This window comes from Bufo gargarizans, chromosome 11 (genome assembly GCF_014858855.1).
Source record: "Bufo gargarizans isolate SCDJY-AF-19 chromosome 11, ASM1485885v1, whole genome shotgun sequence".
NCBI lineage: Eukaryota > Metazoa > Chordata > Amphibia > Anura > Bufonidae > Bufo > Bufo gargarizans.
In genome coordinates this window covers 22375394-22390674 of record NC_058090.1, presented here as the reverse complement: position 1 = coordinate 22390674, position 15281 = coordinate 22375394, and the positions used below count along the sequence as shown (strand labels likewise).

At 42.4% G+C, this 15281-nt stretch overlaps 1 protein-coding gene across 3 annotated transcripts in view; it reads right to left on the bottom strand.

The window, feature by feature from the left end:
- The window catches only part of LNPK (lunapark, ER junction formation factor), an 85274-nt gene that overhangs the window by 41491 nt on the left and 28502 nt on the right, over positions 1–15281 (bottom strand). For 2 of the 3 annotated variants that reach the window (XM_044272357.1, XM_044272358.1), the window contains exons 2-6: positions 10249–10303; positions 7550–7591; positions 5450–5637; positions 3264–3322; positions 1745–1785 (exon numbers count right to left, since the gene is read on the bottom strand). In XM_044272357.1, the coding sequence (XP_044128292.1) occupies positions 1745–1785; positions 3264–3322; positions 5450–5637; positions 7550–7591; positions 10249–10275 (357 nt within the window). In that variant the 5' untranslated portion in view covers positions 10276–10303. Of the gene's footprint in view, positions 1–1744; positions 1786–3263; positions 3323–5449; positions 5638–7549; positions 7592–10248; positions 10304–11694; positions 11756–15281 lie in introns of all 3 variants that reach the window. The other variant, XM_044272359.1, reaches the window with a different exon arrangement.

The following is a 15281-nucleotide window of genomic DNA, read 5'->3' as shown; positions in this document are numbered from 1 at the left end:
AAATGTCTTACCATTAAAACGGGGGGCACAAGTCACCGTTCTAGTGACTGGTAAGGGAATCAGTGGTCAGACATCTCCTGTGCTGAGGTGCTTGTACTCTGCTCTCTCTGGCAATCCCCTAAAGAGCAGAGGACATGCATTCCCTATCCCGTGGAGAGGGGATTAAACGTCATGGGACAACTCCTTTAAATGTTAGGACATCTGCAGACAGCTACTTTTAGAAAAGGAATGGGGCCGAGACATAACCCTAATCTATCACATACAACTGGCCAATGCAGCCGGCCAAAGAACTGAAAGGGGAACCAAAGACAGTAAAAATCAAAATGGAGACAAAAAAATAAAAATAAATGTTAAAATATATGCGATATCACAATGGCACTAAATGGCACCAAAATGTCCAGTCCATACTGCAAAAAAAAAAATATATATAAAAAATTAACAATGATGGGCATTTACTAAAGTGTTTATGAAAAGTCACAAATCAAGGAGCACACTATAATTGTGCAGTAATTTGCAACTTTTCACTTGCCTCGTCACTTTTCTAAAGTGTTGAGGAAAAGGGGCAGGGCTTAGAGGGTGCGGTTTCACACGGCCACCGGATTCACTAGAAACTGGCATAGGGGTTAGCTGGCTGGCGTAGATGTCAGTTTCTGGCGCACAAAGTGCCAGAGATGCGACCAATTTATCAAGAGATATCTGCCTCTTAATAAATAGGCGCATGTCACTCCGGTGCACAGGGATCAAATACTGTTGTGTGGGAACGCCAGTCTTGATAAATGTCCCTCAATGTATTTTACAGAATGACAAAAGGAAATACTGAAGTAGGCAATAGACAAAACACGTGATCAGGTAGATGGAGAACAAGGATCTGTCAGTCTAGTAACAGGACCAGTGTTTATGTTTAAGGTGCATTGTATTCATGATGTTCTTCAGTTAGTAATGTCGCAGCAAAAAACATATCAGGATGACAGATCCTTTACATGTGCAGACAATTTTCACATATGGATTTAATGTGGTTAGAAATATCTCAATTTGCACTTCCTAAAACCAGAGGTAAGAATTATAAGTAAAAGTGACCAATTAACAACTCTTCAAGACTTACTATTGGCACCCTTTCTCCCGTACCTTACCAAGCAGAGAAGAGTTCCTTGAATCAATGTCAATGCTGCTGTGATCACAGGACTTGAGCTAGCAAGTTCTTTCTACAGACACAGCCTGTTTACAATTACAATCTCCCGATTAATAAAATAGCTTGAGTATCACAATCAACAGTGGGAAAGCAAATGGCTGCAGAAAGTAAAGTCTCCTCCTATTCTGCCCTTTACAAAAATGAGTCTTCAGTCTGCCAGGGAATGACACTAATAATCTGCCTAGAGCACTCATTCTTTAATTCCAGATTAAAAACATAACACAAGGAAAGTATATATAAAAACATTGGGGTTCATTTACGAACAGATATGCCACTTTTGTGGCATATATCTGCTGCAGATTATGTCGCACGCCATAGTGTGGCAGAATCTGTGACTTCTTCCCCACTCACGCCAGGTCTAAAAAAGAGGGCATGGCGTAGAAAATGGTCTAAATGTCAGCCAGCAAGAAAGCTGTCTTACAGTACATTTAGAATCGGCGGTGGATATGGCGAAGTTACATAATGGGCCCCATTATGTTTATATGACAATACGTTAACACAATATCTGACAATCCGACAGCCTTCAGATCATACTGTGGAATATTTAAAACTTACAATTTTTTTCTTCTGTGCTTTTAAGTCTTCAAGTGCTTCATCTGTAATAAATATAAAACAAATTAGTTTCAGTGGATTTGATTAGGAAGTAGCTCCAAGATCATGGAGGACATTACAGAGAATTAAAGGGGTTCTCCAGGAATTAATAAAAATACTTAAATATTACTTTATTATAAATATATTCTCAAATACCTTTTATTAGTTATATCAGCTTGTTTTGTCTACAGACCGATCATTGGAGAAATAAAATGGCCGCCAGTCCTATCAGTACACACAAAACCTGTCCTAATCACACAGGAGGACAAGTGACTTCAGAACACTAAGCTAAAGAGCTGCCATATCCTCCTCTCTGCTAGTCAGGGATTATGATCCTGAATACACCTGATAAGAACTTCAGCTGAACTTCTCTAGGAATGGAGTTCATGAGGAGTTATAAAGTACAGAGAGGAGGTGGGGGTAATGAGGAGCATCACTTGTATGTAGTCTCCATTACCACAGTCTGTCCTGTCCGTCCTCTGTACTTCATGTCTCCTCATGAACTCAATTCCTACAGAGATCTTATCAGCTGTATTCAGGAGCATAATCCCTGCCAAGCTGAGCAGAGAGAAGGAGGAGGCAGCTCTTTAGCTGAGTGTTGTGAGGCAGCTCATCCTGTGCGATTAGGACAGGTTTTGTGTGTACTAATAGGACACAATTTTGTTGAATTATTTGGAATTTATATCTCATGGTAGCTAGTTTACAGTCAGGGCTGAAGTTAGCAGGTTCCTGAGCTTAGACATGCAAAGTGATGGAAGTACCAGAACAAAAAATAAAAAATTAAAATTAAGCCAACGCCCAGACCACTACAGACTTTACGACAAAATTTCAATTTGAGACACTAGAATGGCTAAGGATTGTGATCTGTTTGACTTAGAGTCTGAATGCACAGCAAACATATATCGACTGTCAACAGCTAAGCAGGCCATAGACGCAAGATAACATTTTACTAAACTTGACAATTTAGTACAAATTATTATGCGTATAGGGACTTTGACAGCAGAACGAGAGATCAGGCATGCTAGGTTTCAAGTTGCCCAATCATTTGTTAATGTGGGAGATGAGAGGGTCTTGCAGTGTCTTGTCCCTCACTTTCCTATTGTAATAAACAAGCACAATCTGCATATATTGCAGAGTCGGGGGTAATGCCAGCTGTCAGCTCGCATCTGTATAGTCAGCTTTAGATTGCCACAGAGGCCATTTCTTGTTTTTTTTAGGAGCCAAAGAGTATAGAAATAAAATAAACTCCCAGCTATGGTACAGCAGACAATTGGGGAGATTTATCAAAACTGGTGTAAAAGGATAACTGGTTAGTTGGCCATCATGACCAGATTCCACTTGACAGATGGAATCTGATTGGTTGCTATGACCAATTAAGCTAGTTTTCCTTTACAAAAAAAGTTTTTGATGAATCTCCCCCAATTAGTTTTTTTTTTTTTACCCATCAAAAATATAGCAGACAAAAATAAAGGGAGGTACTTACTATTTCTTTCTGTACGCTTGGAGAACCATATAATCAGCAGTGTTCTAGCAAACCAAATTCTGTTTAAAGAATTAACAAAAATTTAAAAAGATAGAAAGATGGGAAAAAAAGTAATAATACTGTCAATTAGGTATGATTCACCCACTGAAGAGAAGTAAGGGTAAAAGTACATTCTTATACAATAGATTCACCCCAAAAAATAAAATGCCTATTTCTAAATGTTCATGTCCCTTTGATCTAGCTGTTATTGATCAGGAAAGCTGCCCCTACTGCAGCCATAGAACGGAGTGTTACATTGCACACATTCAAATGAATGGGCCATTATTAAATATATGGTCACCACGAGCCGGCCAGAAAGGAGCCGCTCTTGGCAATTGCTCTCCACTCTAGCTAATGGAAGAGTGTGGAAAGAGAGACCTTCCTCTATGACAGGGATCAGCAACCTTCGGCACACCCGCTGTTGTTACACTACAATTCCCAGCATGCTCCATTCACTTCTATGGGAGTTTTAGAGAACAGCTGAGTGCATGCTGGGAATTGTAGTTCCACAACAGATTGAGTGCTGAAGATTGCTGATCCCTGCTCTATGATGTTCATTGAGAAACAAACACATTAGGCATCAGTAGCATATTTCTAGGAACATTTGGTAATTGGCTCTTGCGATCCGTCCAAACAATCTAGAAAATTAGGCAATTCTTGTGAGCGTGTCACTTTAAGTGACAGCAAGCCCTCGTTAAAGGGAGTATTTCTCCTAAAATCACCATTATAGAACACTAACATCAGGATCACCATTACATTCCCCATATTAGAATGCTACCTTCCATATTGCTGTTCATCGCCGATTTTCTCAGAAAAACACTTATTCAATATGTTAATTAGCTTCTGAAGGTGCCCAGGGGGTGGCGTTCATGCGGTCGGTGCCCAGGCCCCTCTGTGCTTTACATACGAAACCCCTCCCCTTTCACCCCTCTGGCCCGCCCTAGGTTCTTCTGATTACGTCCTCTTAGTGAGAAATCCAGCGCCAGCGCCGTTCAACAGGTTCACCGCACCTGCGCATTTCAATCCCCATTATGGGCAGAGGCGCGCATGTGCCGGCCCGTACATGCCGATCTAGCCAGCCTTGTGCCTCTGCCTATAATGGGGAATGACGTGCGCAGGTGCGGTGAACCTGTTGAACGCCGCTGGCGCTGGATTTCTCACTAAGAGGAGGACGTAATCAGAAGAACCTAGGGCGGGCCAGAGGGGTGAAAGGGGAGGGGTTTCGTATGAAAAGCACCAAGTGGTCTGGGCACCAGCCGCATGAACGCCGCCCCTGGGCACCTATAAAAGCTAATTAACATATTGAATAAAAAAGTGTTTTTCTGGAGAAAAAAAATAAAATCTGAGATGGACAGCAATATGGAAGGCAGCATTCTAATATGGGGAATGTAATGGAGATCCTGATGTTCTCCATTGCACGATCTCCCGTGCATCCCCCATACTCTGGAACTCGCTACCCCAACACATCAGACTCTCACCTACAGTGGAATCCTACAAAAGAAACCTGAAAACCCACCTCTTCAGACAAGCCTACAACCAATGACCCTGCTGCCTCTATACCGCCATGACCAACCCAACCCGCACCTACTGTGTCCTTCTCCCATACCATGTAGATTGTAAGCCCTCACGGGCAGGGCCCTCTCTCCTTCTGTACCAGTTTGTAACTCATCTTGTTTATGATTAGTACAATTGTCTGTTATGTATGTGCACCGCTTATCATATGTACAGCGCTATGGAATGAATGGCGCTTAAATAATAAATAATAATAATAATGTTAGTGTTCTATAATGGTGATTTTAGGTGAAGGACTCCCTTTAATGGAAGTTCATATAATGTCACCACTCATCATTGTAACATTGATACATTTTCCCTGCACACATAGAGCTTGTATATTACAGGACGCGTACGTGATACATAATGTTTGATTATCTTATAGCTTAGAGCATGATTTCACAATCAAATAGAAAAACAAAACAGCAAAAGCACGAACTACTTAAACCCACAACACGCATTAGTAACTACGACTTGCATTCGATATAGAAAACACAAACAAGCCTCGTCTCTGCCATCTACTCACTGCATATCAAAAGATTTGATCACTAATTTTGGAAAAAAAAATTGAATCCAGTAAATGGTGAAATACTTACATTACTGGGAAAAGCAAAAATGGAATAATTATAACCAGTCTTGCTGTTAAGCCATCGGGGAGGTACCATAGGTAAACTATTAAACAGGTGAGAAAATACAAAAATGCAGAATAGACAAGTAATCTTCCAACCCAAATCTTCCGCAGCTTCTGGTTCTTCTCCTGAAACTCTTCTAACGATTGGACTTCCTAAGAGATTTAAATAATAAATCTAAAAAGTGGTACAAGGAATTAGGTTTCACACCTATAGCAAGCACATGTCTATCATGTACTGGCCTTACTGTGCCAATAAGTGCACGTTTTTCTAGAATAAAACACTTACTGGATGCAATCGTCAGGTAATCTGATAATAAATGTAGCCCTCTGCACAATTTAGTGCATTCATCACCAATTTTGGGATTTAATGAGCATTAGCATACAACATATTCCATTGTGTACATTCATTGACATATCGTACGTCTTTAGTGTCTCTGCTGCCATACTTCTATTTACTTTCAAGTGAATGAGTCAAGTTTTGGTTTGGGCCTGAATGGGTCTAAAGCTGCATTTACACGAGCCAATAAATCGCCTAGATTATCGGGAACGACCGTTCCAGATAATCTGCCCATGTAAATGTGCCGCCAATCACCCGATGAACGAGCGATCCTGTTGTGCATGCAGGCACCACCGATCATGGCTTCTGGGCAGCACATTGTGTGGTCTAAATAGTGATCTGCTGCTCAGAAACCATGAATCTGTATGAGGACGAGGGATCACAATAGCAATCTCCTATCCTCAGACAGTGAAGGAGATTGCTGCATGTAAATACAGTAGTCTCCTTCAGTGAACAAGCAGCCGACTGTCGGAAGGAACACTTCCTTTCTGACAATCAGCCACAGAATTGTGCCATCTAAATCCACTTTAAGGGCTGGAGCTACAGTGAGGGCTTTGACCAATAACATAAGCAAATCAGGGGCTTAACAAGGGCAGAACTCCTGATGGGTTTTCAAAACCAACCAATCTGTTAAAGCAGAACTCCAGTTCAAGAAAAATAATTCTCATTAACTGGGGAACAAACAGAACTCTTACTTGCCGCTGTATTTTTCACATACAGATCAGCCAATTCCCAGGCTCCTCTTCTGCCACCCAAGATGGCTGAACCCGCTTCTCAGACTACCTGGTGCATTTAGAAGTCCTCTCTGCTTGTCCAGCCCTGCCCTAGGATTAGCCAGCACTGCTCACATCAACAGTGCTGGGCAATACAAGAGCAGGGCTGGACAAGTAGGAAATTTCTTGGACTAAGCCGCCTGAGAAGCGTTGCAGCCATCTTGGTTGGCAGAAAAGGAGCCTGGGAACTGATGGATCTGCAGCTGAAAAGAAGGAAAGGAGGACATCACGTAAGTGTTCGGTTCAATCCTCAGTTATTATGACTTTTTCTGAACCAAAGTTACCAAAGGAAAAAAGTCACATAAGCCCTCATGCACACGACCGTTGTGTGCATCCGTGTCAGTTCCGTAATTTTTCACAGTTTAGTGGAGGTCCCATTAATTTCTATGGAGCTGTGAAAAAAAAAAAAAAAAAAAACTGATAGTCGTCCGTTTTTTGTCCGCGTCCTTGATTCCAGTCCGAATATATATATATAATTTATTTTTTTTTATTTTTTTTTTCGGACTGGAATCAAGGACGCGGAGAAAAAACGGACGACTATCAGTTTTTTTTATATATATCTCTATCCTCTCCTATTCTTGCCGGTGGAAAACTGAGGACAAACCCATTCATGTCAACGGGTTTGTCAAAAAAAAAACGGATGCACAACTGGTATGTCATCCGTGTCCGCGTCCGTTTTTTTTTCTACAAAACCTTGGTGCAATAAAATTACACTTTTCATTAACCTTCCTTTTTTTCCCCGTCAGACAAAAAAATAAAAAAAAGGAAGACACAAGGAAACACAACTGAAGCAAAATCGGATACAGACCACTGAAGCCAAATCACTGACCGTGTGCATGAGGCCTAATGCTGATAGTTTTCTATAAGGAAAGTCCCAAAGAAATTGAAAACCAGTGTACATTATTTCTGCCTAAAAGTAATCTGAACGTTAAAAAGAAAGTAGATATTATGGTACCTTTTCCATTTTCTCCAAAACTTGAACGGTGGAAGGCTTTGCCTGTTAAAGACAAAAAGGTCTTTATTATTTATTATATGTAACGCGCCAAGTTACCCCAAAATCTATTGATAAGGGAATCTGTCACTTCATTGTCACATCTGAAATTAACTCCAAAGCACTGCACTACACAAACAGATTAACTTTTGTTGCTTTTTGGGGTTTCGGTCGCACATAAAATAAACTTTAATTAAAATGCTAATGAGGCACCAAGTGCCCAGCTGGGCATTTACCATCATTTAATGTGCCCAAGCCCTCCGCTCCAAATCTATCCCAGCCCCTCCCCCTAGCTCTATGAAGTCCTTCCCCTCTCCATCAGATATCAGTTTCTTTCCGCCAAATCTCATGCAAACTACCGCTCACCCTGTGCCTGCGCAATGAAATACATACTGGGAGCATTGGCTTCACAGTATGTACTGCACATGCGCTGATGACCTATGCAGGACTGCAGCCCTACAGCACATGAGCAGTATGTACTGTAAAGCCGATGCCCGCAGTATGTATCGTAACGCGTTGACACAGGCTAGGCAGTACTCTGCACCTGCGCAAGATTTGGTAGAAGAAGGCTGCGACATTAGATACAGAGGAGAAGGACTTCAGGCTAGGATCAGTTAAGAGGGAAAGGTTTAGCACTTTGAAAGAAGCTAAATGCCCAGCTCGGCACTTAGGGGGTCATTTATTAAGACATTTTGTGGATGGCCCTGAGCTGTAATACAAAGCACAGCCGCTATACAATGTGCTTGGTAAGCTGTGAGGAGGCTGCAGCGCTATGGCCTATAGCAGGGATCAGCAACCTTTGGCACTCCAGCTGCTGTGAAACTACAACTCCCAGAATGCACACTTACTCGCAAGCACGGCCACCACTGATGGATTGCAGAGTGGTCTGTATCCATGGAAGCAAGCAGTGTATAGAAAAAGGAATCCAGCCAGCAAAGGCAGCAATATGGATAATAACAATACATTAGTAAGTGCCTTGTATTAACTTCCTCTACATGATAAATGCAACTTCGTGAAATTAGGCAACCCCTTTAACTCCTATAGAAGTGAAAGGACAATTCTGGGAGTTGTAGTTTCAGAACAGCTGGAGTGCTGGAGGTTGCCAATCCGGCCACCTGTCAGGCCTCATGCACACGACCGTTGTTGTGTTCCGTGTCCGTTGTTCCGTTTTCCGTGATTTTCTGCTGACCCACTGACTTTCAATGGGTCCGTTGAAAACTCGGATAATGCACCGTTTGTCATCCGCGTCCGTGATCCGTGTTTTCAGTCCGTCAAAAAAATATGACCTGTCCTATTTTTTTCACGGACAACGGTTCGCGGACCCATTGAAGTCAATGGGTCTGTGAAGAAACACGGATGCACACAAGATCGTCATCCGCGTCCGTGATCCGTGTACGTTTTTTTTCCTATCATTTGCAAGGCAAACTTGACTTAGATTTTTTTTTTCACTTTCCTTCATGTCTGGTGATCCTCCAAAAATCAAGGAAGACACACAAACAAAAACGGAAACTGATCACGGAACAACGGAACCCCGTCTTGCGGACTGTGAAAAAATACTGTTGTGTGCATGAGGCCTCAATTATACGGCAGTTGGGAGCTTCTTTACCTGTGGGTTGAAGAAGTCTGGATAATAGGACAAATAAATTAGTTAAAATCAAATTTGCTCATTTCTACTTTGCATTCCTACATATAGTGCATTGTCCCAAGAAACTGTATTATAGTGGAAGCCAGAGGGATCCAGGAAGATCATTTTCCTGCACTCTCTCATTAAGGGCCCATTCAGACGGCCATAGTCCGTTGCGGATCCTCAAAACACGGATACCGGCCATGTGCGGACCGCACATGGGCGCAACCATAATCGAAAATGCCTATTCTTGCCCGCGGACAAGAATAGGACATGTTCTATCTTTTCGGTACGGAATAACGGATGCAGACATCACACGGTGTGCTGTCCGCATCTTTTGAGGGCCCATAGAAATTAATGGATCCGCAGACCTTCCGCAAAATTGCAGAACGGGTGCGGATCCGTTCATACGGCCGTGTGACTGAGCCCTAAACAGGAAGCCCTGTTTATCAGTCAGTAGAGTACTCATGCTAGACAAGCCAGTGTAACATCTCGTGCGCTGTGGGAGTCTGCCTAAAAGCAGGTAAATCACTGGGCGAAACTATTTTCTCCCACATGAACATGCTCCTTTGGAAATCTGTTTATGGCTTTGCTGATGGACTCCAATTTCTTTTCTTTTTTTTTTTTTTTATAGTCAATCCTATATCTTGTAGCTTCATAAATAGCACAGGTATTCAAATTACAGACCACTGAAAAACTATTTTAACATCTGAAAGATAGAAATAAGGCAGACATCTTATGTGCACTGGGCAAGATTTATGGAAACTGTAACTGCTCCACTTCTCAGCAGTTTTCATAAACCTCCCCTACTATGTTCCACATCCGCATGGACTCTTCACTCTGGGTCATAAGAAGCAAACGCTGCTAGCGCCCGGTGTCCAATCATTACTTCTGTTCATGGATAAAGGATACAGTAGTCTCCCGACTCCCTCCTCTTTCTGCAACATGTGCACTGTACATGTTATGATGTCAGATCATGCGCGTTACCTAAGCATGGTATACTCCTGGACAATCCCTTTAATTGTTCTGACATACAAACCTTCCATCTGGAAAGGAGCGCCCCCATTAGGTAGCCGATGAGGATTCTTCACAACCTAAAAAGGAGAATTGTGTCCAAAATTAAAACAAAGTACACAGTGTATGTGAGAACTAATCAAGTCGATCAATGGAACCTGCAGATCCATTGCTGTTATATAATGCCCGATATAAAAGCAACAAATAACAGGAACAGAGGAGCTGTACTCAGATAGGCAACATATGGCAAAAATCTTTAAAAGATAGTTTAAACGTTTATAAATTTAAACATATTGGCGACATTGATCACGGGGGGGAATTTTGTGCAGAAATCTGCGTTGCAGGAATGTGTATGACGTATCGTACAACGTCTGGTGAATCTTACAATTCTATCTTGAGATGTTACTCCACTTTCTACATCTCCCCATTACTGGAGGAAGATTGCAAAAAATGTTCAGCTTTTTAAAAGTCACAGCTCAAATCTTGAATGATCCTGGTTGTTATAAGTTATCCCCCATCCACAGGAGAGGCCATAGCTATTAGATCAGTGGGGGTCCTACTGCTGAATGAATGGAGCGTCTGGTCAGGCATGCGTGTGGCAGCTCCATTTATGGGAATTCATGAGATAGGTGAGCGCGGTACGCCATCTCTGGAACTCCCATAGAAATAAATAAAGCCGCCACGCACATGTGTGACTGGCTGCTGTGTTCTTTTCAGGATGGAGGGTGCAGGGGGTACTGGGCCCCCCTTCTTATGATCGTTGAGTGGTAGGACCCCCATGGATCTAACAGTTAGCCCTACCCTGAGGATAAAGGATAACTTGAAAAAAAAAATTAATATTCCTTTAAAATCAACTCAACATGCCCAGTTCCCACCCACTGGAGTGGTGTAAAAAAAAAAAAAAAAAAAAAAAAAAAAAAAAAACAACAATTCCACCATTACGCCTACAGTTTCATTTTTGTTTAAAGAGAACTGGTCACCAAAAAATGCAATGCAATCAGAAAGCGCCATGTTAAGCTCCAGTCACACGTCCGCAATTCTGTTCCGCATTTTGCGGAACGGAATTGCGGACCCATTCATTTCTATGGGGCCGCACGATGTGCTGCCCAGATCCGCAATTCCATTCCCGATAAAAAAAATAGAACATATCCTATTCTTGTCCGCAATTGCGGACAAGATTAGGCATTTTCTATTATAGTGCCGGCAATGTGCAGTTTGCAAAATGCGTAACACACATTGCCGGTGTCCGTGTTTTGCGGATCTGTAAAACGCTTACGGACGTGTGAATGGACCCTTACAGAGCAGGAAAAGCTGAGCAGATTAAAATTGATTTATGTGGGAAAAGATTCAGTAAAACTTTTAATTTATACATTGACACCTGCAGTCCTATGAAGTGCTATCAGTACAGGGAGGAGGAATTACCAGTGACCGACTATCACTGAGTGACCAGGCTATCACTGAGAACACCTACCTGTACCAATAGCGGTTCACAGAATGTAGAAAAAGCAGAGACATACATTCCACCAAAAATACTGATAAAAAAAAATGAAAAATTAAAATCACAAGGACAAATAACTGATTGACTTGGCAAATTTTATGCAAAATTAGAATTGTCAACTAGAGCATCAAATCATTTAGTCTGCACATTCATACATCTACACTGCTATAGAAAGTAGAGTTGAGCCACACAAACAGCAATAAGTCATAAGACAATGAACAGTGGTCCACAGTTAATAAAGTGCACCAAAATTTTTATGTAAATTACACTAAGTGGCACAATTTGTCACATCTAGGTTTGGAGGAAGTTTCTGCACCTAGTCTGAAAGGGATATGGAAGTTAGACAGAAGTGCCTATCCCTGCATCCAGCCTGAGCGCCTGTGATAAACCTGGTGGAGGTCTAGACTGCCTGCAAGTCTACGCCATCTACAGACTTAGCAAATCCATCCCAATGTATCCATTTAGCACTAAACTGCTGGGAACCCCAATGATCACAAGGACAGTTATCCCCGAGAGCTCAGTGTGAATGGAGTGGTGGTAATATGCATGTGTAACCACTGCTGTATTCACATCTTTGGGACTGACCGATGTGCCTGCGCTGTAACTTGGTCAACCCATGCTGTTTATGGAAAAAAATACTTCAAGTCCACCAAAGCCACAAAGTGATGACAAACGTAACAACCTTTGGCTACATGCACACGAACGTTGTTTGTTTCCATGTCCGTTCCATATTTTTTTTTGCGGATAGGATGCAGACCCTATCCGCATCAGTATGTCCGTTCCGTAGCCCTGCACAAAAAAAAAATATAGAACATGTCCTATACTTTAGGCATTGTTACAGTGGATCCGCCCCAAAAAAATATATATATTTTTTTGTGGATCCGGAATTTGCGGACCGCAAAACACATACGGTCGTGTGCATGTAGCCTTTGAAAAAGCGGGGTTTTCCAAGATATTTTTACTGATGAATTATCCTCTGGGTAGGTCCATCAGAATCTGATTGGTGGGGGTCCGATACTCGGGACCCCCACCAATCAGCTGCTTGAGAAGGCACCAGCGCTCACAGATTTCCCTAGGCCATGTTAAGTCACGTTCATCAATCACGTGGCCTAGGCGTAGCTCGGCCTCATTAAAGTAAATGGGGCTGAGCTGCCATACCAAGCACAGACGCTATACAACGTACGCCGCTGTGCTTGGAGAGCTGAGAGAAGGCTGCCGCACTACTGTGAGCGCCAGTGCATTCTCAAACAGGTCAAAGGTGTTGGGCCGGCACTGATCAGATACTGATGACCTATTCAGAGGATAAAAATATCTCAGAAAACCCTTAAGCCTTTGCTGACTATGGCATCATGGTTTCCATGATCAACACATCACACCAGAAATGACGGATCCCAGTGACTTATAATGGGCTCTGTCAGGTTTCTATTTGTACTTTTTTTCTGTGTGGAATAGACCATACTATAGTGCCGGTCAGGGGAAACAATCCAGATGAAAAAAAAAAAAAACTAATGTCACTGTGAACAGAGTCCAAGAGTTCTTCAACAACTCTTGACATACCTCTTTCTGTTTTGAAGAAAAGTGCTAAGACAAACGCAGACAGACTGTTACAGCAAAGCAAAGATTTGTGGTTAGAAATGCCTTTTAATTATGTCAACTACTGGTGAAGGAATATCCTTTTACACCGAGATTTGTTAACAAACCGCTTATTAAGAGTTGTCCACTATCCGTCACAGCACTTAGAAAACATGTCCAAATGTAAAAGAACTGTCTGTGAGCCATAATAATGAGAAACACTTTCTCCACATTTTAATCTTATGACAAGATGCATTAACAGGACTTTGAGTTTTTCTTCTCTTTCAGTAAATTTCTAAATTCCCCGAAATAACGAGCGCACAAATTGACAAGAAGATGAACTAACGTCTGAAACATTAGCGCTGCCTGGTACCTGCTGTAGCAGCCTGAGGAGACCACTGGCAGGCTGCATTTACATACACACAAAAAAAAAAAAAAAAAAGTTTACAGTGCCACCTAAGGCTACTTTCACACCTGCGTTTAGGTGCGGATCCGTCTGGCATCTGCACAGACGGATCCGCACCTATAATGCAAACGCTTAGATCCGTTCAGAACGGATCCGTTTGCATTACCATGAACAATAATGCAAACGGATCCGTTTTGACTTTACATTGAAAGTCAATTGGGGACGGATCCGTTTGAAAATTGAGCCATATTGTGTCAACTTCAAACAGATCGTCCCCATTGACTTACATTGTAAGTCTGGACGGATCCGTTTGCCTCCGCACGGCCAGGCGGACACCTGAACGCTGCAAGCAGCGTTCAGGTGTCCGCCTGCTGAGCGGAGGACAAACGCTGCCAGACGGATGCATTCTGAGCGGATCCACATCCACTCAGAACGCATTAGGGCTGGACGGATGCGTTCGGGGCCGCTTGTGAGAGCCTTCAAACGGAACTCAAAAGCGGAGCCCCGAACGCTAGTGTGAAAGTAGCCTAAGAAGTCTAAAAACAAGGAAAAGTCGGTGCACGCCCCAATGAAGCCATGTGGACTGTAGTTCCTTGAATAGATCCAAGAAAAAAAAAAAAAGAGGCAGCACCCAGTTTAATAATGGCAAAATAAAGCAGTGTTCTTTTAATCCATATAGTAGCAATCCAGGTCCTGGCGACGTTTCGGCTATACCCAAGACTACTTAAACACTCGCGTTTTGGCTTTCCATTTAAGAGATCCGTTCAGGGCTCTCACAAGCGGTCCAAAACGAATCAGTTTTGCCCTAATGCATTCTGAATGGAAAAGGATCCGCTCAGAATGCATCAGTTTGCCTCCGTTCCGTCTCCATTCCGCTTTGGAGGCGGACACCAAAACGCTGCCTACAGAGTTTTGGTGTCCGTCTGACGAAACTGAGCCAAACAGATCCGTTCTGACACACAATGCAAGTCAACGGGGACAGATCAGTTTTCTCTGGCACAATAGAAAACTGATCTGTGCTCTATTGACTTTCAATGGAGTTCATGACTGATCTGTCTTGGCTATGTTACAGATAATACAAACGGATCCGTTCATGACGGACACATGCGGTTGAATTATTGTAACAGATCAGTTTTTGCAGATCCATGACGGATCCACCAAAAACGCTAGTGTGAAAGTAGACTTAGCCGACCTCAAGCATACATACAACAATAGTGCACAAACTTATACCCATGTGGCATGATGTCACAACCAGGGCTGGTGGAGTCGGAGTCGGCAAAAAATGAACCGACTCCTACTAGATTTAAATTGGAATAAAAAAAAGCAAGTTTAAATGCCCCAATTCACAAAAAGTTATAATTAATTACCGTATTTTTCGCCCTATAAGACGCACCTGCCCATAAGACGCACCTAGGTTTTTGAGGAGAAAAATAAGAAAAAAAATATTTTGAACCAAAAGGTGTGCTTTTGAACTAATGGGGGTATCTGTGGATGGTACTGTTATAGGGGCATATGTGGATGGCACATATATAGCATCTTATCTTATGTGTCATCCACAGATCCCCCATAACAGTGTCCCTGT